Source organism: Phytophthora infestans, genomic scaffold, assembly GCF_000142945.1.
Source record: "Phytophthora infestans T30-4 supercont1.10 genomic scaffold, whole genome shotgun sequence".
In the NCBI taxonomy this organism is placed as follows: domain Eukaryota; phylum Oomycota; class Peronosporomycetes; order Peronosporales; family Peronosporaceae; genus Phytophthora; species Phytophthora infestans.
The window spans coordinates 3,165,557-3,192,252 of record NW_003303749.1 but is presented as its reverse complement, the minus strand read 5'-3'; the positions used below and the strand labels follow the sequence as shown (position 1 = coordinate 3,192,252).

Genomic DNA, 26,696 nt, shown 5'->3' with positions numbered 1-26,696 from the left:
AACCGTCTTCATCTTCAATCCAATGAATAATTGACAAGATGGAGTGAACGACGCTACATCTCGTCCTGCTGTCTTAAGCTCATTTTCGAGCACTTCCGTCGCCTCGTCTAGGCTTCTTATACTGCCCCATGAAGCAGCTATGTCCTCTTCAAACGAAACATCCACGTCCAAATGACCAACTCTTACATTGATCAGAGGTCCATTGTCACTATCAAGTGTTTCATGCTCCAACTTCTTCACTTTCTGGATGTACAATCGTGCATTCTTCTCGACCAAAAGCGCCTCCATCTCTTTGTAAGAGGCATCGCCAACTAGCTCTGCATTTGTCAGCTTGAGAGTTGAAACGTGCTCATCCAGTATATGCGATCGCAATTCTTGCTCAGCTAACTCACCGATCCACACAGGATACATTCGCTCCAGCCAGCTGTCTAATGGGTTACCCAGACACTCAAACCCAATGTCTTCCAAACGTAGCCATAGCTCTGGCTGGTGAGAAGCTACCGAAGTTCGCAAAAAGAACTGGTAGAACACTTCTTGTTGTGGTCTCCAATACGAAGACGCTGCTGAGCCAAGCTGTTCCTTGAAAGGGTCGAAATGGCTCTGAATAGCGTTGGTGTGTGCTTGGAGTGGGAAATCACGGCTTGTGCGAAGGTGAAGCTTGTTAATCTCAACTAATATGCCATCGTCTAAGGTCTCGTCAAGACCCGTGGTCGAGCGTTTGCAAGCGAGAAGTCGTTTGCGCAGCATGTCCTCGAATTCCCCAAACACGTAGTCTTTTTGACTCGCTATCGTGTGTCTGACACGAACACAACCCACTGCAGCCATCTCGAATGCGTTCACCTTGATCGAAATATCCTCAAACAGCCACACTTCGGGCAAATCGTCACCGGCGAATACGCCAACTGTAAGTTGTACGCCGACTTCATCACAAAGATTTGCGTTGACCGAGAGGTTTGTGGCATGTAGCCTATGCAACTTGTCACCAGATGCACTAATGAGATCAGCAAATAGCCTTTCGTAGCGCAAGCACTCGGCAATATCGTTAAGTGGCGGGTTTAATCCATGAACCCGATTGTAAATGCTGTCAGATGGGGTACAATAAACTGCATAGGCACTTCGAGCACGATAAATCATCTCCCAGGATGAATACGTGATTCGTCGAACTAGCTCCATGATTCGCAGTTGTGTCGAGATATCCCATTCCAATTGGACGCCATTCACGAAGAGATCGACTACCGTTTTTAAGCTCCCAGCAATCTGGTTCTCTTCGAGCGAGAAGCAGTCAGCGACAAAGTAAGTGGCGTCAAAGTCGGAAGGTGCTCCTGACTTGCCCATTGCTGCTTCGTTTCTGCGCACGGTGCGGCTTCGCAATGAGCGAGATGTGAACGATTTCCGGTGAAGTTGCGCTGGACGAGAAGGCTGCTGTTTTGGCTGAATATCATCAGACGAGCGTTGACCTGGAAACGCTCTCGCATCCATAATAGAAATCCTTAGCCTTCCTGTAGTTGCTTCGGAGCTCACTGTGAAAGTGTCGACTGTGACGCAGTCAACCCGACGTTGTCCACGGTATACATATGGGAAGATAGCACAGAGTCGCTTCGCAACACACCGGAAAGCAATCACTTCCCCAGGAGATATTCTGTCTTGTGTAACGTCGATCATCTGACGCATAGGTGGCACTCTTGAGCTTGAAGACGCCTTCCACCCGCAATTTACAGCTTTGTCCTTCGTCTCTGGTGCGGGATATCTTGACCCATGCAAGAACGACGCCATTGTGAATATCCCTAATTCTAACGCTCCCCCGATGGCGTGCAAGACTTCTGGAGCCCACTTTACCTCCACCCACTCCGCCTCCATTTCAACGTCAGCAGATACCTCGCTCTGCATCATTGTTTCAACGGGAAAAATGAAGACCCGCACAAAATCGAGTGATAAGAATGGACTTTTGACCAAATCGTTGCTCGAAAAGTAGAAAACTTTCAAGCGAGAGCATTGAATATCTGCTTTCGCTCGGACTCCTAAATGATCTTCGTTGACAAAGGGATGGGCGTACACACTGATCTCACCGAGGACTAAGCAGATACTGGGAACGCCTTTTGGCAACACGTCACATGTTCGGTCAAGAGAAAGGAGCAAGACTTCGGTCTTCGCCAGCTTAAAATGAGCGTCCAGGTCGATTTTACAATAATTCATCACTGACCATTCCTCGACTTCAGGTGCTTCGAGTAAATTCTGTATCGGCGGACTGCTGGCTTGTAGTTTAACGGTGTTGTCGTAAGTCATGCAGCTTGACGTTATCCAGGGCGCTAGACGTTTTGAAATGACCACATTAAGTCCACGACTTCCTCCACTAATCGTAGACCGGAATGACAGGCAAGCGCCGTCCTCATCTAGTTCGTCAGAGCAACATCCACTCCCAGCGTTAGCAGACAGTGTACCTTCCGCATTAAGCTTCAATCCATTGAGCTTCACCATCGGTGGTACGATATTGACGCTGTCTGCTTCACTTAGACAAAGTGTAAGCACTCCCAGTGCTAGCTCGGCTTTCCTGACAACCACTGGGTAGTCAGACTTCACTACCCCGAACTCTTGGTTATCGGTAGAATCACCAGACAAAACGACGCTGACACCATTCAATTCCAGTGCGCATAGCGATCCAGGGCTTCGTTTGTCAACGACATTCACTTCCAACTTGCGAAGTTCACATCGAAAGTCTTCCGGGATGAGCTCAGCAAGACGCAGCACCGTTAATACCTGACGCAAACAGAGACCTTCTGTAGTATTCGAATCAGCCGTCGTGTACGATACATCACTAGGTTCTCCATTGAACTTCTGCTGCTTTGGCCATAAAGCTGCTTGGATTGTTTGCTCGAGATGAAGATTGACTTGAATCGAGTCGATATTGACTGAATATGCAGATGGAATTGGAGCACGCAAGTCTTCATGGTCGTGACAGATCGGTACTCGTACGTTTACTTCAGTGCGGCCAAGCACCGCCGTCGCGTTTATCCCTTGAACGATGACTTGCATCGACTCCGTTCGAGATAACGTCAGTGTGCATGATAGCTCATTATTTTTGGTATCCAAAGCTGCATTTATAAACACGCTTCCGTGCTACAGCAGATAAAAACAACGTCAGTGCCTCGGATCTTGTCGAGTTGCGGGAGTGTTGTGCACTTTACCTTAATGCTAAGCATTGGCGTGACTTCGTCTTCGTCTTGCTGGAGAATCTCCACAAATAAAGAGTCCACACCCACCTCCACGGCGTGTAGACTACGGAAGAGAAACATTAGTCGCGGAAACCAAGCTCGAACTCCATTCCAGATCGGATGCTGAATGTCCTTGAGACCAATGGATGTGTCCAGTGTCTGCCAGAGCGACGGCGACGCGGAGCCTTCTTGTCGCTGCGTGGCCTTTGTAGGCTCAGCAGCAGATTTGACCACTAGCAAATGAGCAGAAGACACCGTCAATACGAGGAGCTTCTCTTTCGTGGGTGCGCACAGGAACTTCCACAGCTGCGTCCAGAGCGAGATCTTGATCGTCGCTGTCACCACCGAGATCTTCGTGTGCGGGTCGGCTGAAATGTTTTTCAGCAAGCCAGCTGACCAAATATTGATGACTCGAATTAGTGGCCTACGTAGTGATGCAGACTAAGATAAAGCCAAACCTTTCACGATCAGCTTGAAGACGGAGCACACAAGAAGTCGCCATAGCTGTCAATTACAAGGATCTCATAAGCACGCAGATGGGTCCAATTCACCAGCGACTATGCTACTTACCTCAAAGCCAGCCACAAGCAGCAAAATACCTCCTGCTAGTGTCAGCTGCAGCCCCATTTTGCACGGCGTCGTAACGACTTCAAGATAGCGACCGTTGCAGGACACTTTCACCAATTCTCAGATCGTGCGATTGGCGGAAATTGGTTACGGAGATAGTCACTTGTGATTGGCTCTCTTCGAGATGCTGATCTACCGGACCGGTAGTACCGGTACAGTTTTAATACCAATAGTAACGATGCCGCGGCCGATACTCAAGATGCGGTCTTCGTACGCAAGCCCCGTGCGATCCTCGGACAGTGCATCGAAAAGAGAGAAGAGGTCTATAACCATTAGGCGACTTAATGCTGCTAGTCGACGCGTGACGTTCTCGCCCTTCACCAAGTTACGTGGAGACTCGTCACAACTGCCAGATCGAGCTGGTACGAAGCAGCGGAGCAGCCAGACAAACACCGTGCATTGTAATTTCGACCGCTGACCGCTATCTGCTCGTGGTGTTTTGTGTCTGCAGAAGAGGAGGAGGCAAAGGGCTCGTTGAAGTCGGGATTCACGTTCTCCAGCGCTACGGAAGCCGAGAAAAAGTGAGTCTGGACGCGATCCAGGCCGTTAGTGAGTGTACTAACAGTAAATGCAATTGGATGTGTAGGAACAAGTCTAGGCGAAAGCAGGAGCTGGAGACCATGCAGACACTATATAGAGCAGCAAAGCGCAGGCCTCACAGCGTCAAGTCGCTGCTGCTGACAAATGTTCCTGGGCTCAAACGTCTTAACACGTGGATGAGTGACTGGGTGGACTATGCCAAGACAATGCGCGATGCATTGCCGTGGCATCAACGTGCAAGTCCCAAGCGTCGACCAAGAAGACCGCATCGAGATCCGTGGACGGCATTGAACGACGCAGACCATGAGTATGTCCAGCAACTTGCCCTTAGCTCGACGATGTCAAGCCCCACGTTGCTGCTGCCTGCATCTCCCCCATCTAGAGACGATAACCCTTTGGCTATTGTTCATCGATCGCCACAACCGGATCTCACTCCACCTAACCGAGGTAGTTTTACGAACTTGCTTCGCAAAGAAGGCGTCCCAGTCGAGGAAGATGAGCGTCGTGTGAGCAGAGCTATTGATGAAGATCTCCGTGGTGTGAGCCATCACATGAAGCGCCGTCGTTGCCAAAGGTGACCCAACTTGTCCCTGCGCATGCAAAAACTACGCAATCAACCCGAGAACAGTGAATAAATGCTCGCATCCCGATCGCTCCTCGCTTTCTTATTCGGTCTGCAGCTTCACTCTGGCCCATACAAAAGTCAATACAATAAGGTTTGCATCCCGTAATCAGTTTCTGGAGGTGGCATTCTATTTATTAGCGGTGCCAGGAGATAGATAGCAACAGGCACGCGGCCAGGTAACGAGCGTCGCGGAAGTACTCAACTCGTGGAGGCGCATTGTCCCACAGTATCACTACATTAAGGAAGCAATCGAGACTAGAGGCGTGTTAGCTGCATAGGCGACGAATTACGACTGCGAGGAGCTGCTCGCTATTGCTTGCTGCGCTCATGGGCAGCACGGTGTCGGCTCTGGTGTTCCAGCCACCGACGGCTACGTATGGATATACGCGTCGCTACTTCTTCCTCGTGACGGCAATGCACAACAGGATCCCAGCGTTCTTTATTCCATGCGAGTAGGTTGCATTCTATTGAACAGGTCAGTTGGTATTCAACTCGATGCTTTGCTGACATCGAAACTCCCTACAGTAAAGCCGAATACACCGTGCTCTTCTCTCACGGCAACGCGGAAGGTAGACCGCCACCGATGCCAATGTGCAGTTTGATTTGTCATTCTAATGCACGTATCCCGTTTTTTCGTGCAGATTTAGGCATGATCTACGATTGGTTTCGTGAAGTTAGCAGGAGACTTCAGGTGAGCACTAATATCTTGTAAGGCCGCACCATTGTTCCAACTCTCTGATACGCTTTCCCCAGGCCAATGTAATGTCGTATGACTACTCTGGCTACGGCATTAGCGAGGGTGAACCCAGTGAAGAAGCATGTTATGCCGACATTGAAACGGCGTTCGCGTATCTTGTCAATGTGAAGAAGATACCTCCTGGCAAAATTATTTTGTACGCACCTTGGCATCCTAACTGACCTGGTATAATCCGACTAACTCATGTGTTGTTTCTTCAGATATGGTAGGTCGCTTGGCTCTGGACCAACAACACACCTCGCAGTAAAACAGTCGGGCATCGAGCAGCCTGTAGCAGGCGTGATCCTTCAAAGCCCCGTGCTCTCAATGTTCCGAGTGGTCTTCAACTTCCGCTATACATTTCCAGGCGATTTATTCTGCAATATCGACATCATCGACCAAGTGCGATCGCCTGTTACTATTATCCACGGTACACGGGACGAAGTGGTCCCCTTCTGGCACGGGGAAGGACTTTTCGAGATGTGTCCTCAGGAATGGAGGTGCAAGCCGTTGTGGGTGACCGATGCTGGCCACAATAACATCGAAGCGTTTCTAAGGTGCGTATTAGTCGACGTCAGCTTTTGTTGCACCGTGACTAATCTGCTCTTCTGTGCAGCACATTTGGCGATGACTTTTTCCAGCATTTAATCGAGTTCGTGCATGTTTGCCACGCGACAGCTACATTTCGAGCCGCCGAAGCTGCCGACCAGAAGACACTTATGACTGGTAAAACGGTATGAGCTCATAACAAGCAGATAGAAAACGAAATAGTACCTAATATTTGATCGAGGACGCTATGACAGCGGCAAAGCTGTCAGCACGATACCTTTACTCCAAAATCTGCTCGTATTCTGACCCAAAACTTCTCCTAAACACGCAAAAGAAGAGACTGGTCGAGCAAGAATGAGAATCCTCTGATGAGCACATCGCACCCCGAGAATGTATCACCTGTATCAAACAAGAGTGGCCTTGGCCTTCTTCGTTCCCGACTGGTTCTGACCCCGCGAGCGCAGTGCACCTACGACGGACGTAGAACCATTTGAGGATTTGGATAGACCCTTCCGCACAGTATGAGTTTTCTTACTGGTGGTGGCTTTCCTCTTTCCAGGCGACTTCTTCTTCTTCTTAAGCAAAGGAGAAGTCTCCATTTGCACGTCTTGTCGACCCAGTAGCTGCTTCTTGAGTTGCTCGATCTGTTGCTGCATCGCTAACTCCTTAGCCTTGAACGCTGCCTTGTTAGCAGCAATGGTCTCACACAGCTCATTTACCTTCTCGCGCTGCATCTGAAGTTCCAATTCCAGCTGGTTCGTCGAGTTATTATGCTCTTGTTCCTTCAGAATTGCTGCGAGCTGGTAGTGCAGCGAACCTTCAGTGAGGGAGCGATGTAGACACTGCTCTGTAGCATTGTGCAGGGCGCTTAGAGCAACTGAGCTGATCTGCAGCTCGCTCATGTGAAGCGTGAGACTAAGTAGCGTACGGAAAACTCGCAAGAACTCTTGACGTGAGATGACGTAGAGGTTGGGACTTTCTCCAAAATCCTGCAGCTCAGCAGGGTCGCTGTCCTCGTCGTTCTGCAGCACATGAAGTTCTCCAACCGTATTCCACTGTGCATCTTCGTCCTCCTCACGAGTTCTCTGTCCCTTCAAGTATTCAGGCTCATAGCTGTCATCGTAGTCGGAACAGTAGCCCTGACCTGGCTGATTCTCTCCGTCGTCTTCCGGTTGCAGTAGCTTTTCGTCTACCAGCTCCTGTGCATTCTGCAGTGACGCCATGAACTTCTCCTCATCAGGCTGCCATGGCTGTGAAATGTCGGTGTCCATGTCTTGGTCTTCTCCAGTCTCAGTGCCACTGTCGGAGTATGACCACTCACTAATAGCTTCGCTTACTTGGTCGTCCAAGTCTCCCATCTCTTCTCTCCACGCCGTGTAATTGGCCACAAAGTCTGTCTTCTTGTAGCGCGCACCAGGTTCCGTGTCAGGCTCATCCGACGTTTCAACGGGGCGACTGAAGATCGAGTTGCATTCTACTAATTCAGTCACATGGATGGACTCGGGTCCGCACACGCGTCCGGCCGCCAGCAGGCACATGTCGTCGTAGCCGTACATGCGGATACCGAAGTGTTCGCACGCACGTTTGACGTCGATAAGGCGGAAGTTGCGGCGCCCGTCGTGCTGCATCATTACCACCATGCAGCCTACAATACGACGGAAGAAGTCGCTCACGTGGCGCCGCACCTCGGCAGCGGCGCGGTCTGAACTTGAGCGGAAGCCAGCACGCAGCAGGAAGCGCCGCACCACCACGTCAGGTAGAACCTCCTCCAGCGAGTGCGGCAGACGGCCGGCGCCATTCACGTCACGCTTGCGCACACGATACTCCATGTTTGTATGGGCTGCTGCAACTTGTAGGATTCCGCACTGGAGTGGCAACTCAAGAATTCAAATTGCCACGCGCGCCAAGAAATAAGAGCTTTACCTTTTCCGTAAAATCGCACCAAAATTCGTTAACAATGACGATTTACGTGTAAATTGCCTGGTTAAAAAGGGGGATTGTGGCGGTAAAACTTTTCGAAAGGAAGGCGCCAAAATGGACGAGAACGTACAACAGCGGATCACTTATTTACTGCAGGAGATCGACGCCAACATCTGTGCAGCGCACCGCTCGGCCACGCAGATCTATGGCACTGTGCGACGACATCACCAGATCCTGCGGCAGATTCACGAAGCCTCACGCGTGTGGCGGCCACTCTTCGATTCATTTACGCGCCAGCCAGCGGCTCGGCGGGTAACGCGAACTCCATCGCGGTTCTCTAGGCCGTTTACGCCCGGATCCAATAAGGCCGCAGCATCGACGCAACGATATCAGCAAGAGCTGGAACACGAAATTGATGAGGACCTAGAGGATGACTCATCTTTCGTAGGCAGGGAGGAGACGTTCAAGACCACGACGCTGAAGAAGCACCAGCCACCGTCTAGTGACCGTCGTAACACCTCAGCCGACAGTCTCGACGTTAGTACGAATAGTGACAATCTACCCCGAATGTCCAGGACGCCTTATATGTCTAAGTCGGCGGTGCAATCGGGCGCAATGACACAGGAATCGACGTCAACGTTGAACTCAAGTAGTCGTGGACGTTGGTCGCCTAGAATGACGTCTCCGCCTCGCACGGGCATCATCTCGGTGCGTGTATTTTATATAAAATTTTTGGTGTGTATCATACTGACGCGTGATGCATCATTGCAGGAAGATCAATTAGACACAGCAAATGCTGGACCACGACAGATCTCTACACCTCCGTCAGCAATTAGCAGTGTGGAATACAACAGTAACAGTCCTGGCATCAGCAGGAATTTGATGAAGATGGGTGCGTTTGAGTACACTCCGCCGCGTGGCAAGAAGTCTAGATTGGGCGGCGAGGAGAAGGAAATGGATGAGACGAATGACTCTATAGAAACGCCGTACGTCCCGGAGTTTAGCACAGTTCGACTGTCCACTGCGATTGAGAAGGAGCCAGCTACTATTGCGGACGACGTGTCAGGCCCAACCAGGACATCAGAAAGTGTCTCAAATAGGAAGCGAAAACGATCAGATGCCGGCAAGAATCGACGAACTCCAGTGTATCCCAAGACTCTCTACCCTGCGAAGGCTACGTCTCCATTCACATCTCCTAGTTTGCGGCGGAAGTACAGCAGTAGGAGCAGCGTATCGTCACCTAGTCATCGAGGAACACCAACGGCGAAAACCCCACCACGTCAACGGAATGAGACAGTGATAGACGATGACACGCCAAGGACTCCTGATTTCGATTTAACGTCTCCTTTGTTGCGCACGCAGCTTAAGGCGATGACACCGAATACGCCACTATCGAATCGTCTCGTTGGTGCAAGTCTGGACGTCGGCAGTGTCTCACAGGAGGCACAGTTGCAGGACTACGACGATTCCGTCACCGCCGGTGAACCGACTCCGAAGTTCGAGCTGTCACTACTGCCGGCTGTGTTTCAGGTATGGCATCTGCTATGGTTTTCTTGCTACATGTAATATCTTGCATACTAACTGCTCGTTTGTGATCGTACCGTATTGTAGCGAGGCGTTGGTGCCGTGCAAGTTTCAACATTGTACAATAAATTTCAAGGGACAGGCAACGACACGCCTGCGATTGTGAGTATTTCATGCACTTACTTGGCGCACGTTTTGATTGTTTTGCTAGTAAAAGTTTTCTTTGATAACTAACCGCCGATTTCTACATGCAGAGTGTTGATCAGCTTGCGGAAATGTTGCCTGACTATGGGAAGGAGAAGATTGAGATCTTGCTGGACACGTTAGTCTCGCGGCGGCTGCTGCGGCCATTTGTCGTCGAAGGCACCATGTTCTGGCAAAAACAGCTATAAGTTTGGTGGAATCATTTAGAAAGTGACGTCGGTTTTTTTTTTCAAAACGGACACAATCGAACACACGATCCCTATAACGTTTCTAAACGAAATCTTTCATTGTTGCTACATGCATGATACATTGTTTCTACCAAAACGGACAAGGATATGCTGACTTCTGGAGCCTTTGCCGTGTGTGGGGCAGAGGTCATGAAATGCCGGTTGGTTAGCAAGAAATGTAGTAGTGAGTGTTCAGTCGATGCATGTATCAACATGAATAAAAGCAGCGACGCGATATGCACTTCGATGAAATAAGGCATCCAAGCAAAAAGATTATTAGGTAGCAAAAAGCAAGTTCATTAGCTAGAGTTTGTTGTTTTTCTGGGTGTTGTCTTGTGTCTTTCTGGCAGGCGAAAGCGCATCCTTCCTCACTAGGAAGGCGAGGGAGTGCCTGCACCACAGTCGAATCATACATAACGGGCAATCAAAGCTGAGGTCGATCAATAAATAAATCACACGAGCGGGAGTCGGTGGGTAAAATGGCCGCAGCGTGAGCGGGACATATGGGCTCGCAACCGTCACCGCTCAGTCCGTCTCGACTGTTCCGGTGCTCTGAAAGTACAGCAGCTCGCTATCTTCCACGGCGAAAAGTGCCTCCTGCAAGTTGTCGGACACGAGTTCGAGCGACGAGCTGCGGTGCGCAATAAGCTTGGCCGGTCGGTCTTCTGCAAGGTTGAATGGTTCCTCGCCGCTGCTGCTGAGCTCGTCGTCGTCGCTGCCCTCGTCCGAGGAGGGAGAACAGGACGCCACGCTCTTGGGAGATGCCAACAGCGAGGACGACGAGGCCTCGACGGACTTGGACATAAGCAAGATGCTATCGACAAGCGCCTGGTTTTCGCGGCGCACGTCGAAATCGTCTTCGTCGCTGGTGACAGCGGTGTCGTTCGTATTAGCGTTGATATTGCCGTTGAGCGGGTCGTTGCTCTTCTTGGTCATAAGACGCTCGATTTCGCGCTGGATGTTTTCCTTCTCGTCGGACTCGAGCACGTCGGCGCCACAGAACTTCTTGGCGTAACCCGGTAGTAGGTGGTCCACGAAGTTCGGGTCCACGGGGTCGTAAAAGTAGCCGTCACCAACCTTGCGCTTGCGGCTTTCGCGCTTCTCATCCAGGAAAGGCTGACGCCACTGCCAGGGACACTTCATGATGGCTTGGTGGCTGGACATGGTCGTGGAGGAGTTCATGGTGATTAGTGGGCGGCTTGGACTGTGGTGTGAGGCTTGTCGGGGCAATGAGATACTAACAGCGGAGAAAGAGGGGAGCTCCGCAGAAACGGTGGCTTTTTGCCTTGTGGAGTTGGTTTTTTCCACTCTGACTCTTGGTGGCCCTTTTGCGCCAAGATCTTGATCCCTTCCCCTTTGTTCTCAAAGCGAAATGGCTGGCTTGAGTCGCGCTAATAATAGCCAGCCAACCAGCGCGTTGGTTGGAAAAGTTCAGTGCAGGGCAGTTCAACCTAGGATTTACCCAGCAAATGTATGCAACCGCAAGGTAAAAATGTGCTGTTACATGAGTAATTGTACGGTGGCCACTGCACGCAGTAGATGCGCTCCTACATGAACATCGCCTCATTAAAAGCGCGGACGGGTGCTTCTACCGTCCGTAATGTTCCTGACGGTGGCAGAACTGTGCCCAGGATGTTCGTCTGATGAACCCTGTGTCGATGCCGCCGGCAAAGAAGCCGTTGGGGCGCTCTGGGCAGACCTGGCCCGAGAATATGCCTTCAATTTGCCACCACCAGAACCAGAACGGCGACGGAAATAGTTGGACGGCAACAAAGCCGCACCCATCTTTGACAAGGCTTTGCAGCTGCCACTCAGTGGCGGCTCAAATCTCCGCACTGCCGCTACTCTGTACTCCAGCGCTGCTTTAAACACTGCAAGCTGGACTCGCGTCCAGCAACAACTATCGTCTCGCAGAACTTTGTCATTTTCTCAACACAAAGGTGCGAAATGATGGAAATATGATTGACGTAGCCGGTGAAGAAGCTGGCAATACATGGAAGTTCTCTGGGTCAAGCACCACATTCAGTTTCCATGATATTGTGACAGGTCCGCCGGACACGGCTCTGCACTCGATGCGGTTCTTGCCTTGAAGCTGCAACACCACTCGTCAAAACTCTCGATTAAGTCCGACGAGGAGGACCCTTTGCAACCAGTCACATGTTGCACACCTCCTGGACATAGCAGGGCTAAAATGTGCGTACATTTTCTGCTCGCCTAGCCAATCACCGACCAGATATGCGACTCTTGGCGGTTGAAACGACGTGTTTTCACTTCATGCAGACACCTCCGAGCGGTCAAGAGCCATGGACTGGGAAGCCAACCTGGCTGCCATCATCAAGTGCACGGACGCCAGTCTCGCACAGCAATTCCGCGAGTTTGAGGACGTCACAGCCGAGTTTACAGCGGTCGACGAAGCTCCCGCAGCCTGCGACCCCAGCAGCGACAATGTAGCAGTGAATTACCTGCGCGATACCATGGCGACAGAGTATCGTCATCGTCAAAAGCAGGAAAAACAACACGCTCAACCGCAAACACCGTCGTATTCCCGTGTATCTGGAGCGTTTGCAGCAGCATCTGCGGCTCCAGGGACCACGTTTTCAGAGCATTTCCATCGTCGACAGGAGCGTAAGCGTGGAGCTTCAGTGGCAGGAAGACCGAGAGACAACCAGCGAGCGCACACTCGTGCGAGTGAGTATGAGCCTACAGACGATGAAGAACGTGTACAGGACCAACACCGGTACGCTACCTTACGAGGAGGTGCGCATCAGCAAATGTACTCGTCTCCGACATACGACGTGGCGCAGATGATGGAGCAGGTGCGATTGAGCTTGAAGCTCGAGGTGGATGCCCGTGCTGCGATCGCTGAGCGCCAATTGAGTGCGCTCTTGCAGCTGTGTAAGGCCACGTCGGAGGAGCTTGACAGACTTCGAGTTGAGGTCTGTGCGAACGACCGTCAGCTCCATACGTTGGATCAAGTGCAGTCAAAGATACGACAGGAACTAACGACGCAAAAGGACATCGGCTTCCACTTACAGTCCATGTGTGGCAAGGACGAGTCGTGGCGTATGCAGACGGAGAATCAATTATTAGAGCTACGCCAAATGACGGCTGCGTTACGTGAGCAGGGGAATTCTACACAGGCGGTGGCACAGGAGAAGCTGTCGAGGTTGGAGCTACTCGTGCAGTTCAATGCTGCCATGGAACCTATTAAAGCGCAGCTGCAGGCGAATCTGCAGCACCAGGCTCAACAGATCGCCGAGATCACGCGCTCTACGAGCTCTTCGAGTCTGTTGCTCGATGGGCTCTCGCAAAAAGTGAACCGAGGTATTACGGAAGAACTCAACGAGTTACGCAGCGACCTTCACGCTCTAAAACACCACGTTGCTAAACTGGACATTTTTCAGGACAGTGGAAGCCGCTCATCACAACCGTCCAAGGACGAAATTGACGCCAAAGCGAAGGAGAAACAGCAACAAGAAGGGAAAAAGTGGGACGTGTTACGAGAAGAACTTACAAAAGAACTGATGACACTAGTGCACGACTATGTGGAGACCCACACTAAACCGATTCGACAGTCAATCGATGAAACGCAACAGCGATTTGTCGCTAGAAACGAGATGGAGAATTTGCGGTGTACGCTTGATGAGGCCTGTAGAAATCGCTGCGCTACAACTGTGATGCAGTTTGAAAGTCAATTAAAAGCGGCTCAGGATCAAATGCGGGGTGAGTGCAATGCAGCCGTCCGAGATTCTTCTGATCGAGCTGAAAGAGCGATTCAGCACACTGCGAATACCATGACGACAACTTTTGATGGGCAAGTGACATCCTTGCAGAGTAAACAACTTGAGTTCGTAAAGATGCTTGATAATGAGCAAAAGGAGCGGAAACAAGCTCTCGATGAGCTTCATGAATCGCTTCGTAAGAGTCGTCACCAACTAGAAGATCAACTTCATACGTTGGGACAGGAAAACAGAACGACGTTGTCAAAGCAGGAAAGTGGCATTGAAAAACGATTAAAGGATTTAGAGAAACTGATTGAGAGTGCAGTAGCGGATGTTCAGAGAGAAACCCAGGCATCTGTGGCAAGTTTGAAGAGCTCTGTACTGATGCAGGGTAGCAGCAATACTGAGGTGGAGCAGAAGCTGAAGCGTCTTGAGGAGACCGTCTCAAGTACTGATTTATCTGTTGCTGCACTAACGAAATCTATCGCAGCAACTACAGTCTCGCCAGCAACTAACAGCGATTCGAATGCTAAGGATGTCAGTGTGGCTTTGGAGAAACAAACCAACGTGTACGTAGCGACGATGGAAAGTTTGTTTCAGAAAATGCAGCTACAGCTTCAAGCGCAGACGCAGCCACAGGTTCAGGTCATGGCACCATCTCCGTATCACGGCTACTGGCCTCCATCACCCTACGCTGCGAACCAAGCACCACCGCCACCGCTTCTCCATCTTCCTCCAACAATAACCCGTTCAGGCGCAGTAGCTGCGACAGAGCAGTCACAAAAGGTTGAAGAAGACTTGGGTAGGAAGACATCTTCGCTTGAAGTAGCAACGAGCGGTGATACGTCAGCTGAACGAGTCCGCAGTGCACTGCCAGTGGAGCCCGCAGAACTCTCGAGCATGACTTCAGCACCTCCAACCGAGTCGTTGGTTCGGTCCTCTCCTCCTCCTGCAGTACCAACTAGCTCGACGTCACCGGTGCCTGATCTAAGCGAGCAGCAGAGCCCAGAACCAAATCATAAAAGAGAAAACGAAGGCACTAAGCGAGAAGATGGCCTCGCAGCTACAGCGAAAGGAGCTCTGGCAGAAGCTGAACTTGCCAAAGCTCGTGTTGAAGACCGACGAAAAGAAACGAAGCAGCAACTACCTCCCGTTCCAGTTCCTTCACAGATGAACACTGGAATCGGGTCCTCAGTATCCGAAGCAAAAGCTAACCACCAGCGGTTCTCTTCAGCTCTAACAGCACACACTCCAGCACTGACTCGATCAGCGTCTTCATCCGCACTACCAGGAAGAGATACATTATCCCATCCAAAGGTGCAGACACTCGGTAGTAAAGTGATGACGCCTGCCAGCTTGCCGACTACTCCAGTGGGAAGCAGGACTCCGATGGTACCTTCGAACACTCCACCTCAGTCTACGACAAGGACTGGTGCCGTACCAGCGGCACCAGGCCCTACATTGTCAAGTGAAAATGATTTCAAGAATGATAGTAAAGCAACTCTAACAATCCCAACTCCGAGTAGCACTCTTACGCTCGAGGTTGGTGCGACTGGACCTGAACCAACGCAGTCGACACTCTCATTATCCCAGTCAACTCCAAGACAAAATACTACGCAAGACTTGCAGGTTCCAATCTCCAGCCTTTCGACAAAGGACGAGCCTCCGCCTTCTCTTTCGCCACTTGCCAAGATCTTCGGACGATCCACACCCGTTGGAACAGCTTCGACTGAAGATGAACGTGCCCCTGCTCAGGCAGTAATGAGTGCGACCACCTCGACGACTATGAGCCCAATGCAAGTGCCTGTAAAAGACCCCTCGCTACCTGCAACGCCAGCTCCTGTTTCGCATGTTTTGTGTGGATTGTGTCGACTTCCCATCCGTTCAGACTTTAAGATCGAACATGAGAGATCGCAATGTCCCAAACGAACTGTAGAATGTGCTTCCTGCAAGCAGCAACTGCAATGGGTTAATCTTGAAATTCACGAGCTCAAGTGCAGTGCAGCTCAGCGCAGAGCGACTGAGCCACCTGGTACAGTACAGCCACTTTCAGACACTGTAACAGAGTTAGAGGGATCGCTTAAGAAATGTCGTCATTGCTCTGCCGACGTCCCGAGTCTGGACCTGTTGGAGCACGAGATCAACTGCGATAAAGTGCTCAAGCAGTGTCCGCATTGTCTTCGTCGTCAAAAGGTAAGTTACGATTCAATAGAAGCCATTCAAACTCATTGTAACACAAGTGGATCAACGTAGATGTCCGAGTTACAGGAGCATATCGAAAGCTGCGACTGCAGATTAGTTTCTTGTCCAAACGACTGCGGGGGAAAGTTTTTGCAGCGAGGAATCCCAAACCATTTGGCAACTCGTTGCCCCAAGAAATCTTCAAACACATCTGCACCCGTGGCATCTCCTGCATCACGTTCAACGATCGCAGAAGCAAGTAAACCAATTCCCTCTCCTTCAGCTTCTCCAGCATCAGCGCCAACAGGAAAAGTAAGCACCTCAACGTGGTGTGTAGACCAGTGTAGGTGGCTAATGCTTGTCAAAATATTTGTAGGTGGAGTGCAAGTTCTGTGACGACGAAATCGATGCAAGCAGGATTCAAGACCACGAGCAGAAGTGCGTAACCACTAGTTTTTCTCTTTATTATTTGGTACGTGACTCTTTTGTTTGTGCCTCGTAGCTGCGACTGGAAACCCAAGCGTTGTCAACACTGTAACATGGTCGTTATCTCTCGTGACTTAATGCGCCATGAGAGCTCGTGTAAAACGAATATGAAGTCGTGTTCGCATTGCAACGAAAACGTAAGATCATAACTTCCGGTTAATATCCTCTAAATGGCTAACCAGAAGTGTCTGTATTCTTCCAGATGCCGCAGTCTGCGTTGACCACCCACGCTGGTCGCTGCTCTAAACGTCCAATCAAGTGCATTCGATGTTGCCAGCTCTTCCCTGCCGATGCGATTGTAGCACACTCTACGAATTGCAAGGTCGTGCTAGGTGCACCCCCAGCAGCTAGCAATCCATCGCCAGCAGCGAGAGCTCCTATCAAGATTCCACCTCCTCCGCCGTTCCCTCCACCGCCTTCTGCCACGACACCCACGCTGACATCCCAACAAAACACTCGACGTGTTACAGCAGATCCTTGGGTGACTGGACCGGCTTTGAGTGAGACCACGAAAGCAAGAGGTACGTATTCAATGAGGAAGCTTCATGCTTAAAGAAAACTGACATTATCACGTTGATACCGATAGAAGACAGCTCAGCGGACAGAATGGCACGTCGAAAGCTGGCACTGTCCCAACTAACAAGCCCAGGACCCACCCACAACATCGGAATCTTGAATCAACCAGGACAGAATACCGGAACCCGAGCAAGTGCACCCAGGTAAGACGTAAACTTCAATGTATATCATCCAGATGTCTTACTTTAATTGCGCTAGTCCGACGACGACACTCCGACCAACTATCCAGGCAGATGTCGAAGGTAACGAAGACGAAGAGGACGACGAGGAGGATGACGATGAAGATGATGACCAGCTAACGCTGGCTCAGGGTACAACCTTTTACTGCTGATAGTAACCTCTTCTAACGAACTATCTTGCTGTAGTGGTCAAGGAGTGGAATGTTGAGAATGTTTGTCTGTGGCTCCATGAGGATGTTGGGGTTCCAGAAGTCGTAGTAAGAAAGCAACACGCAACAATATTGATGAGAGCTAGTTTATTGACGTTAGTTTGCTTTCTACAGCTTCGCTTCCAACAAAAGCAGTGCGACGGTGAGATGCTACTCGAGCTAACGGAGAGTGACTTGATCAACGACTTTGGCATCAATGATCGAATACAACGCGAGCGTATTCTAAGTGCCATCGAGGCCATAAATACGAGCAATGCATTTTCCGACGAAGAAGACGAAGAAGATGATGACGAAGATGACGAAGATGAAGTCGAGGAAAGCGAAGATCACACGTCACATCTGAGGCGTTCGGGTGGAGGAGGTACGCGTATCTAATACTTCAGTCTGCACTACATAGTCCTTGCTCACTTATCGCTCGTATATAAACTGTGTGACAGCGTATTCCCATCCACGGGATATTCTTCAGCGTCGATCTCAGCCGTCTCCCCACCAAATGTTTGGAGGCCAATTGCCATCGTCCAACGACATGGTACGAATTCAACTTTGCCATTCTGTATGAAATCCTACGCTTACTACGCTTGTCTCTTTTGCAGTTTCGTAGGATAAGCAATGCTCTCGAGAATCCAAAACGTTAGCGCAATACTGACAATTACTAAAAAAAAAGTTAGATTCATTTTAACTGAGCTTTTCAATTCAAATTACCGATATCAACTACTCATTGTGAATTTCGGCAAGCGGCACAACTGAAGGCCTACCGTGAGCACATTGGAAAGGAAGCTGACAGTTCTTCAGATCTTCGATCAAGTCTCTACACTGACCAAGACTTAAGTGGTCTCCAAACATGATCGCGCTGCGGCAAGCACGGGAATGCAAAAGTCTCGTGATCACTGGAGGGCGAATCTGCGAATGCTGATACGTCTCCCCCGCGTTAGCCAAAACCTGGATAAATTCCCGAAAGTCATCAGCATTTGCAGCTCTCTTCTCCACCTTTGGGGTGGCGTACAAGAGCACACGATTCCTGTCATCCGGTTCATGTTCTGTGCGCACACAAAAGACCGATTCTGGCTCCGAGACAGTGAGCTCAAAGTCAAATCCCCAACTTCGGATGAGATCATCATACTGGCTCAGTACTTCACGCTCCTTGAAATTCACTCGTAAGACTATCGGCGGTTCATGTTCCTGGATGTCCACCCGACGTAGACTTCCATCATGACCGAACATTTCTTCCTCCAGCTGCTCCAATCGCACACGTTCGTCTGCTGCATGTTGGTCGATGCAAAGCACCAATTTGCCTTGAGGAGTATCTGCTTGAACGAGAACGAACTTGCGATCGACTTGACGAATCACCTGCAGCTTTGCGAGGGTAGATTTGCTGATTTTGATCCGTCGATTGCCTTTCAACACATGAACGTTGTCGATTCGAAGAGCATCCGCGAAGTGGTCGACGGGGGTTCTCTTGGAGTCAATCCAATGCTTTAAGAAGCTGTTAGCGTGCCGCTCAACTGTAGCCATCGCGAAATAACTCGAGTTGGTGCTTGGAGCAGCAATCACGGGCGTATCGTGTGATGGTTGAACTTCGCTTTCAGGACAACGTGGACTCTCGCCGATTTGTACGGAGGTTTCTTGTTCACCGAAGATTTTTTCGTGGTGACAGTCTTCATAGTGGTGCTCGTCTTGACACAAGGCCAACATCGCGTTGACACAGTCGTATGAATCGGGTTTACTGCTCAACCATGGCGCAACAGCTTCGGAGGCCTGCTTCATAGAATTAGTACGATAATTGATGTTTCTCACAAGACAGTTGACTGGTTTACAACCTCGCAGCGTTCCTCAATGCCTGCAAATACTTTTTGCTTCATCAATGGTGGATGAGACCTGCTAGCGAAGAATATATCTTCCAGGCAAGGCTCTGTATCAGCCACAGCGGTATTTTCTCGATCAAGGCCGTAAACAGCGAATTCATCGCATTTAGAGTCATCTGATGCTGTGACCGCATAGCTTGCAGTGTCGGAATCAACCCAGACATCCATGTTGCTGACATTATCTGTCTGAACAATGCTACTCAGCTCACTAACAGGTTAGTCGACAACTTATTAAAACAATATTACACCAGAGTGCAAATACCTGGCATCACTGACATGCCCGCAAGCGTGACATCGAGACCGTTCGAAGTAGTTCTGCTCAACCAAAATGTCGTGCTCTTCAAATGCGCTGGACCACCTCGAGTAACTTTCTAGGTGCTCGTCGCTTTCAGCTTTAGTGCCACAGTCCAAAATTTGATGATCTAACTGGGCGTAAGAATCTTCCTGACTTGTTCTGCGTATGCCCTCGTTTATCCAGGCCTGTGAACCAACAGTGAGTTCGGTACCTTCATTCAGCTCTGGCACCTCGTGAATTTCTTCAGTGTCATCCAGGTTTTGGAAATCGGACTTAGGAGCCTGAACAACTCGAACTTGTGAGCAAAACACCGAATTTCGAAACAAAATCACGTTGTTACTTACCTGGTTGAAGTATTCAGCAGCCAAGCTCTGTGTTCCTTTCGTTAGTTTATCGTTATCACACGCCGAGCATATGAAATCAAGATATCTTACCTCGACGAATTCAAAGAGAAACTGGTGAAGCTGTTCGGGATCCTTGAACAAAACTTCGTTCTTTTTCCCAACTCGAGATATGTCGTAGTGGTTGCTTAAAGCTGCAACTTTCAGGACGAAAATTGGGACGGCTGCAATACAAATCGTTAATGTTACGATGCCAACCCAGTGGTCGTATCAAGTATACCTGATAGAATCTCGAGTGCAGCGTCAGTTATCACTCGGGAGCATGTTCGGTGACATTCTTCCACCCACTCGTTCTCAAGGAACGCAAACTGGTAGTAGCTTTTAGCTTGTTTGATCCCTTGCCCCAATCCTCCCAATGCACATGGGACGAAAGCGAAGTATCCGCGAATCGAGAATAGAAACGCCTTCGACGAGAAATCCACGTACTACAGAGACAAAAAGACGTCAGATAGCTATCAGTATTGATCCCAGCACCACATACTTGTAGGTCTTTCCCAAGTAGTTGACCGAAATGTCCTAGAAATCGCTCGCGACACGACGTGGCTGCTGGGATCTTCACCGGCCGAACGTCTTCACCTTTAGAGTACGCAGTTAGAAATGCAAGAGAAACTTGTATCGTGACTTTCTCTTTACGTACCTTCATAGCGAATGTCGAAGGACAGTGACGGCCAGATCATCGACATGCTCACACAGAAGTTGTGAATATTCTGGACCACTCGAAATCGATACTTCCTGTTCCGAGTCAGATCTTTACGTCTCACGGGGAGCTTCCCGAACAGATTCGACACTGAAACCTTTGTCCCTGCTGTCTTGTGTAGCTCTTTTGATCGAGCATTGAAGACTACGGCTCCTTCCTGTACAGATCAAAAACAAGTGGACACAGATAGACGCTGAGCGCTCAGTTGTTCTCGTATACAAGTGAGAAAGGCTGACCTTGAAGACTTTGCGATACGAAGTCCAGTGCTCTTGAACGCGACTCTCAATCTCGACATGAGCAGCAAGCGTGGTCAGTTCCTGAAGAAAGGCACCGCGAGAACCATATTTCTTATGTGGCTTCTCTTCTCTGCGACTGCACTTCGATACTGGAACTCTTGAAGTGGCTAGAGGGAGCAATGAAGGAAGAATGAGCGCAACATTGTTTTGTCTACACTTCAAGATCCGTACCGTAGCATTCTCCGATGTATTCGTGAAGATCATCCGGCTGAATTCCTTGTCCTAAGCAATCCTTAGTACTCAGCAAACATCGACAGCAAACTTCCACCCAAGAGCGTTCGTACCATCATCGACGGCAGTGAAAGACGCGTTTGCCACGTCCACAAACAACGTGATTGTTTTCGCTTGAGCGTCGATGCTGTTGTAGATCACTACAAACTCAGACTTCAGGTTAAGTACAGCGTAACAGTAACCTCAACTTCACCGCAACAACTTGACCTTGTTTCACCGCCGTCTCGAGATCTGGTATAGCGTACGACGCAGACATGAGATCACGCGTTTTCTCGTCCAGGAAGCTCAGCGCCATGCTGTTCCTTCCGCTTCTAAATCCGGCAAAGGAAATTGAAGAATGCGCTGCGAAGAATAACAAAAGTGTGTTGCCTTTCTCAACTATTTTACTTGTTTAGATAATCTACAGGTCTGTGCCATCGCACACAATATCAATGATACATAAGTCTTGATCCTCATCGAGCAGTTTGCTGTGCAGTGAATGCTCCGACTCATTTTTTCGCCGACGTTGCCATCTTTGTGGTGTTGTAGCCATGACGGAGATGCTCCCGTTGCTGTAGTTGCTGCTGCTGTTTCGAAGCTGTCGCTGTCGTCTTCGTCGATGTCGACCACTTGAAGGGGTCAGAGGGATCTCTTGTAGCTGACCACGCAAGCGACACGAGCACTGTCCACCTTGGAACCTACTATCGGCATCCGATACACTTCGACTGAACGTCGAAGTTAGGTGAGACAGTAGACGAGATCGCATGCGAAGCTTCGTCGTCGGCGATTGCAACTGGGAGCTCTGTGGAGAGCGAGGAGCGTAATCCGAATCTCGGACAGACTCCTCCAAGATAGCCAGCGGTTGACAGAAGTTGATGTTGTCATCGTCGAGAAAATAATAACTCGTGTTGCTATCTTGAAACCCACACGAGTGTTCGAAGTGATGCAGAAACCCGGCGTCCATAAGTGCTCGACCGAGACGAATTCCTTCGCTTCTAGACTCGATAACTTGGAGTTGCTCCATGCGTTCAACGGCATACTCCCCAGTGAACATGTTAGCTGAAGTCTCCACCACACCACCGTTTTCAGAGAGGATATCCTGCGCCAATGTTGCTAGCAATGTTTCTTGAATGTTTTCAAGCTCCTTGACCACTTGCTGAGCTGTCGGACGAGTACGCGGGTCACTTCTCCACGCACTCGTAATAAGCTCAAGTAGTCTGGACGGTACATCTTCGTTGATCGGCTCGTCGTCTTCGATCGGTGGACGAGACCCCTTTAACACACTTTCAAAGATGAGAAAGTGGTTGTTACTGGTATCTGGGTATTTCTCACGATGTGGGTAAAGGATATCCCAGAACGTGATGGCCAACGAGTACACATCAGCAGCCTCTGCATACGCTGCTATACCAGTACGACTGTCGATCATCTCTGGCGCCATGTACTCTACTGTTCCTGTCACTGTCATTTTGGGTTGTAACGTCGAAGCTCCGCTGTTTAAACTAGCTGTAGAGACCGAGACTTCGCTCGGTAGTCTTCGTGAATCACTGAAATCTGAGAGTTTTACGGTGTAATCTTGATCGAGAAGGAAACTGGCAGGCTTTAGGTCACGATGTAACACTGGTGGCGAGAAACTGTGCACGTAGGCTACAGCACGAGAGCAGTCCAACATGAAGGCGATATTTAACTGCATACGCTGCAGATCCACACTGTCATGATCGTCTTCGTTCTTGTGACCAAACCAAGAAATATGTCTCCTTTCGTGAACAGTTCCTCTTGCTGCGAGCACATCTTTAAGCGTGTATTGGCAGAGCTCGGAAACGAGACAAACGGTGGGAGGACAGACACACAACCCAAAGAACTCGACGATATTGGGATGTCTCAATGCTGCACACAAAGCTGCTTCATGTGAGAATTCCCCTACCACTTCTTCATTAAAATGCTGAAGCGTGTACACTTTCACCGCCACATCTTGCTTCGAGCGTAATAGTCCACTAAACATGGCTACATCGCTGTCAGCCCGAACTTTTTTCTTGAGCTCCAAATGTGCGAAATCGATTAAATAATCTCGATGTGTTTCAATGAGAATGTGGATTCCATGCGATGAGATTCCCTCGTGCACAGTCTGCAAGTGTGGCCTTGGTAGGGAGTGATGCGCCACGTTTTGAAGCGAAAAGACTCGCTTCCCCATTCCTCGCCAGTACTCCGTGTCGGCACGTAGTATTTTCCATATCATGAGTGGACACATGGCGCTCCAGCAAAGAATGATATAACCCGACACGGGATACCATATCGAGTCCGGTTTGAACTGCTGGAAGACGCTGTAGAAGACAAGAATCACATGATACATGATGATGAACCAGCCGTGTTTGCGTAGTACACAAGCGTTGGCTCGACCTGCCGGAGGACGAGCCATACACACGTATACTACGAAAAGAAGCATCAGCGGTCGTGTGACGAGCTTGATGTAAAATATTAACATTACCCGCTGTGGTGCATATATGATGAATAACGCTACCACTGGTAAGGTATTGCACGACAGCAGCAACGCTTTGATGACGGAACCCCGAAGTGCAGGAAGCGAGACGCTCTTTTGACACAGGAACACGAGAACGAAGGTAAAGACGAACATGCGGCCGCAGTAAAAGAACTCTCGATCCAGAGGCGGGAACTCGACTCTGTACAGATCGATCTGGAGCGCAACGCTGAAAAATACGACGTAGATTCCTGTTACACCCGCGAGTAGCCAAAGCAGAGGCTCGAACGCCGGTAGAATGACTTTCCGACTAGCGTGGGGGTCTCCTTTGAAAGCTTCTCGACGGTTCACTCTGAGGTAAACAATTAGTAGGAGATCCAGTAGACACATGAGTGCGTAGCCGATCAGAAGTAGAATCTCAGCCCAAAGTAGGTGATCCATGACCACGAGACGGGGACTAGCTCCAAATTTATATAGACTGAGGGGGTTACCGGTCTTGATCAATTACAAAAAGTCAATTGGAAGATAAAATGAAAAGTGGTGCGTAGCTGGTTAGGACGGTAGACGATCGTTTTAAGCCGAGAATTTGGGTCCAGATCCCTAGTGTCGAGAGCAGGTTAAGGCTTTGGCAACCTTAGACAAAAGCTTCTCGTCAGCTAAAGACCCGTCACCAGTCAGCTACCGAACTCTATCAAAAATCGTAAATAGGTTTTCTTACAGAGACACACGTCTTCACTTGCTAAACAGGCGCAGTGTATGACGACAGGCCTGGCAGTTGGAACGTTGCGTCGATGTCCTTAAGACTAACACGCAACTCGAGTGAATTATTCGATACGGACAGCAACTTGCATGTAAACGTATAAGTTTTTCGATCCGGACAGCGACACACATAACAATCAAATAACATTAGGTCAGTTAACATTGTATTCGATCCGGACAGCAGTTTCAATCGCTTGAAGCACACCAATGAGTTTACTTGCTACTAGAAGAATGCCAGCCGCACATTCCTTCTTCCAGTGACATTGTCGAGATATGAAGGATGAGATTGAGCTTAGTCAAGTCAGGGTAAAAGGTAGGAAGTGTCCGGTAGTGCCGTTTCCTAGTGCTAAGTCATAAATGTGTCGCAACCTGCAGTGTTGCGCTGCGGGAAAAGGAAAATGAAGTCAATGGTCATCGCTACTGCGGCCAAGAGCGACGGTGCGTAATAAGTTTGGACATGTGCCTCTCTTGGATCATGTTTGCTAATGTAGCCATTTGTGTTTAGAAATGCTGTACCACAAAATTAAGAAATAAAAACTTGTGACGCAATTATGACCGAGAAGCGACGCCGGGACGATCGCGGTGTTGATGGCGGCCGCCAACAGCGTCGGCCTCCTCACGACGCACGGGAATTCCGATCGTCTCGTTCTCTAAGCTCTAAACGCTTTGCTGTGCCTCGAGTGCACGAGCTATCGCGACAGGAGCGAGTGTCATTGTCAAAGGTTTCGTCGCTTGCTTGTCAATAATAGGTCGCGATCATGAGCTCTAATGTGTCACGTGCAGCCCCGCGAGATCGCTTACTTCAGTAAATACGCCGACAACGATATACGCTTTGATCGGTCGAATCTGGTGCGTCACTGCTGCACTAAACTTCATTTTTGGCAAATAATTGATAGTTAAAATGGTGATCAGTCGATGTACAAGCAAGCAGAGGTGAAGCAAATGACATTGGCAGTGGGGAATGCAAATAAATTGCTGATATATCATACTCAAATGGTTCAGATTGGAGCCAATTTACTCGACGGATTCGAGGAATACACTGCTAAGGATGAAGCTAATCCGACAGCACCACCTGCACCTATCGCTCCATTATTGGCAGCGCTGGAACATTTCCAAGGTGATAGTAAAGATCGAGAGAAGGCGCACTTCGTCACGTATCGAAACAACCTGAACAAGATCATGGGGGTGCGTGTGTCGACCCTTTTTGATGTTACAGGATCATTTCTTAGCTCAAGTTTCTCTGTTGTTACAGACACCGTACAACAGCAAGAATGCCTGGACATTTGAAGTTGAGAAGCGTGCCGGTTGCGTGTATTTGGATGTGCGAAGGACACAGGAGGACATCGACAGCAACCGCAATCCACACGAGAATCAACGCCGTGGGGCTTTTGCTGGACGTCGCTTTGAGATCTACGCGACTCATCCGAAACAAGATGACGAAGAGCGGAAAGTGAACGAGGACGAGGAGTTTTGCAGCATCTCGGCCATGGCGCTGGGTGACAAGCGCCTGGTTGTTGCAGCTGAGATCGATTGCTACGAAGACAAGGGTCACAATGAGCGTGAGTACGTTGAGCTCAAGACTTTTCGACTGCTACAGCGCGAGAAAGACCAGCTCGTCTTTGAACGCTTCAAGTTGTTAGCATTCTGGATCCAGTCGTTCCTAGTGGGTACGCCCAAGATCGTCTGTGCGTTTCGCAGCGACGATTTCCAAGTGCGTAAACTGCAGAGCTTTCGAGTCACTGACATCCCGAGCTTCTGCCGACAACATTGGGTACGTTGTCGCGTTATGCTAGCGGAGACATGCTCAACTAGTCGACGTTGTAGAGTCCGCAGAGCTGAGCTGATGCCCGCAACTAACGTCTCGTTTACCTTTGAACTGAGCGTTTTAGAGCCCCATCGTTTGTTTGAATTTCACAAAGGCGCTACTGGACTGGATCTATGATCATGCTCAGGAGGGTCGTGCGCACCGCGTCACATACATCCCGCAACGGCACGTGGTCGAAATGGAGCTGTCGTCCGAGCCTTCGTTCCTGCCCACGCAGAGCTGACCAATTGGTCCATATATCTACGCTGGCTGGTGCTCCAGTTATCATTGCAAAGACACTTCAATGGGCAAGGCTTCACCATGTAGAAGCGTTGGATCGTGAACCGAAATGTCTGGCCATCCCATCTGTGTCGTCCATCTCGTG

General features: G+C 49.7%; 12 protein-coding genes across 12 annotated transcripts; 7 read left to right on the top strand and 5 right to left on the bottom strand.

Annotated features, from left to right (window-relative positions):
- Positions 1-236: 236 nt before the first annotated feature.
- PITG_07261 (uncharacterized protein) lies at positions 237-2,193 on the bottom strand (the record flags this gene model as incomplete). The annotated part of the gene is made up of 4 exons (XM_002905153.1): positions 237-239; positions 346-1,319; positions 1,413-1,687; positions 1,769-2,193. 4 exons carry the CDS (start codon positions 2,191-2,193, stop codon positions 237-239), a joined length of 1,677 nt encoding a protein of 558 aa, XP_002905199.1.
- A 1,821-nt stretch (positions 2,194-4,014) lies between these two features.
- Positions 4,015-4,954, top strand: PITG_07260 (uncharacterized protein; the record flags this gene model as incomplete). The annotated part of the gene is made up of 3 exons (XM_002905152.1): positions 4,015-4,175; positions 4,288-4,357; positions 4,430-4,954. The coding sequence occupies 3 exons, from the start codon at positions 4,015-4,017 to the stop codon at positions 4,952-4,954; spliced, it is 756 nt and encodes a 251-aa protein (XP_002905198.1).
- Positions 4,955-5,328: 374 nt separating this feature from the next.
- PITG_07259 (serine protease family S09X, putative) lies at positions 5,329-6,477 on the top strand (the record flags this gene model as incomplete). Its single annotated transcript, XM_002905151.1, has 6 exons — positions 5,329-5,453; positions 5,527-5,570; positions 5,643-5,692; positions 5,755-5,894; positions 5,959-6,294; positions 6,354-6,477. The coding sequence occupies 6 exons, from the start codon at positions 5,329-5,331 to the stop codon at positions 6,475-6,477; spliced, it is 819 nt and encodes a 272-aa protein (XP_002905197.1).
- A 127-nt stretch (positions 6,478-6,604) lies between these two features.
- Positions 6,605-8,139, bottom strand: PITG_07258 (uncharacterized protein; the record flags this gene model as incomplete). The annotated part of the gene is made up of 1 exon (XM_002905150.1): positions 6,605-8,139. One exon carries the CDS (start codon positions 8,113-8,115, stop codon positions 6,691-6,693), a length of 1,425 nt encoding a protein of 474 aa, XP_002905196.1.
- A 272-nt stretch (positions 8,140-8,411) lies between these two features.
- PITG_07257 (uncharacterized protein) lies at positions 8,412-10,122 on the top strand (the record flags this gene model as incomplete). Its single annotated transcript, XM_002905149.1, has 5 exons — positions 8,412-8,518; positions 8,548-8,914; positions 8,978-9,736; positions 9,818-9,892; positions 9,997-10,122. 5 exons carry the CDS (start codon positions 8,412-8,414, stop codon positions 10,120-10,122), a joined length of 1,434 nt encoding a protein of 477 aa, XP_002905195.1.
- A 287-nt stretch (positions 10,123-10,409) lies between these two features.
- Positions 10,410-11,343, bottom strand: PITG_07256 (uncharacterized protein; the record flags this gene model as incomplete). The annotated part of the gene is made up of 1 exon (XM_002905148.1): positions 10,410-11,343. One exon carries the CDS (start codon positions 11,341-11,343, stop codon positions 10,687-10,689), a length of 657 nt encoding a protein of 218 aa, XP_002905194.1.
- Positions 11,344-12,464: 1,121 nt separating this feature from the next.
- On the top strand, positions 12,465-13,771 carry PITG_07255 (uncharacterized protein; the record flags this gene model as incomplete). Its single annotated transcript, XM_002905147.1, has 3 exons — positions 12,465-12,843; positions 12,919-13,569; positions 13,758-13,771. The coding sequence occupies 3 exons, from the start codon at positions 12,465-12,467 to the stop codon at positions 13,769-13,771; spliced, it is 1,044 nt and encodes a 347-aa protein (XP_002905193.1).
- Positions 13,772-16,136: 2,365 nt separating this feature from the next.
- PITG_07254 (uncharacterized protein) lies at positions 16,137-17,103 on the top strand (the record flags this gene model as incomplete). The annotated part of the gene is made up of 5 exons (XM_002905146.1): positions 16,137-16,283; positions 16,441-16,502; positions 16,567-16,687; positions 16,753-16,882; positions 16,925-17,103. The coding sequence occupies 5 exons, from the start codon at positions 16,137-16,139 to the stop codon at positions 17,101-17,103; spliced, it is 639 nt and encodes a 212-aa protein (XP_002905192.1).
- A 486-nt stretch (positions 17,104-17,589) lies between these two features.
- On the top strand, positions 17,590-17,889 carry PITG_07253 (uncharacterized protein; the record flags this gene model as incomplete). Its single annotated transcript, XM_002905145.1, has 1 exon — positions 17,590-17,889. One exon carries the CDS (start codon positions 17,590-17,592, stop codon positions 17,887-17,889), a length of 300 nt encoding a protein of 99 aa, XP_002905191.1.
- Positions 17,890-20,701: 2,812 nt separating this feature from the next.
- Positions 20,702-21,591, bottom strand: PITG_07252 (uncharacterized protein; the record flags this gene model as incomplete). The annotated part of the gene is made up of 5 exons (XM_002905144.1): positions 20,702-20,926; positions 21,006-21,172; positions 21,237-21,287; positions 21,350-21,443; positions 21,499-21,591. 5 exons carry the CDS (start codon positions 21,589-21,591, stop codon positions 20,702-20,704), a joined length of 630 nt encoding a protein of 209 aa, XP_002905190.1.
- Positions 21,592-21,696: 105 nt separating this feature from the next.
- Positions 21,697-24,189, bottom strand: PITG_07251 (protein kinase; the record flags this gene model as incomplete). Its single annotated transcript, XM_002905143.1, has 1 exon — positions 21,697-24,189. One exon carries the CDS (start codon positions 24,187-24,189, stop codon positions 21,697-21,699), a length of 2,493 nt encoding a protein of 830 aa, XP_002905189.1.
- Positions 24,190-25,500: 1,311 nt separating this feature from the next.
- On the top strand, positions 25,501-26,555 carry PITG_07250 (uncharacterized protein; the record flags this gene model as incomplete). Its single annotated transcript, XM_002905142.1, has 3 exons — positions 25,501-25,692; positions 25,760-26,290; positions 26,397-26,555. 3 exons carry the CDS (start codon positions 25,501-25,503, stop codon positions 26,553-26,555), a joined length of 882 nt encoding a protein of 293 aa, XP_002905188.1.
- Positions 26,556-26,696: the final 141 nt, after the last annotated feature.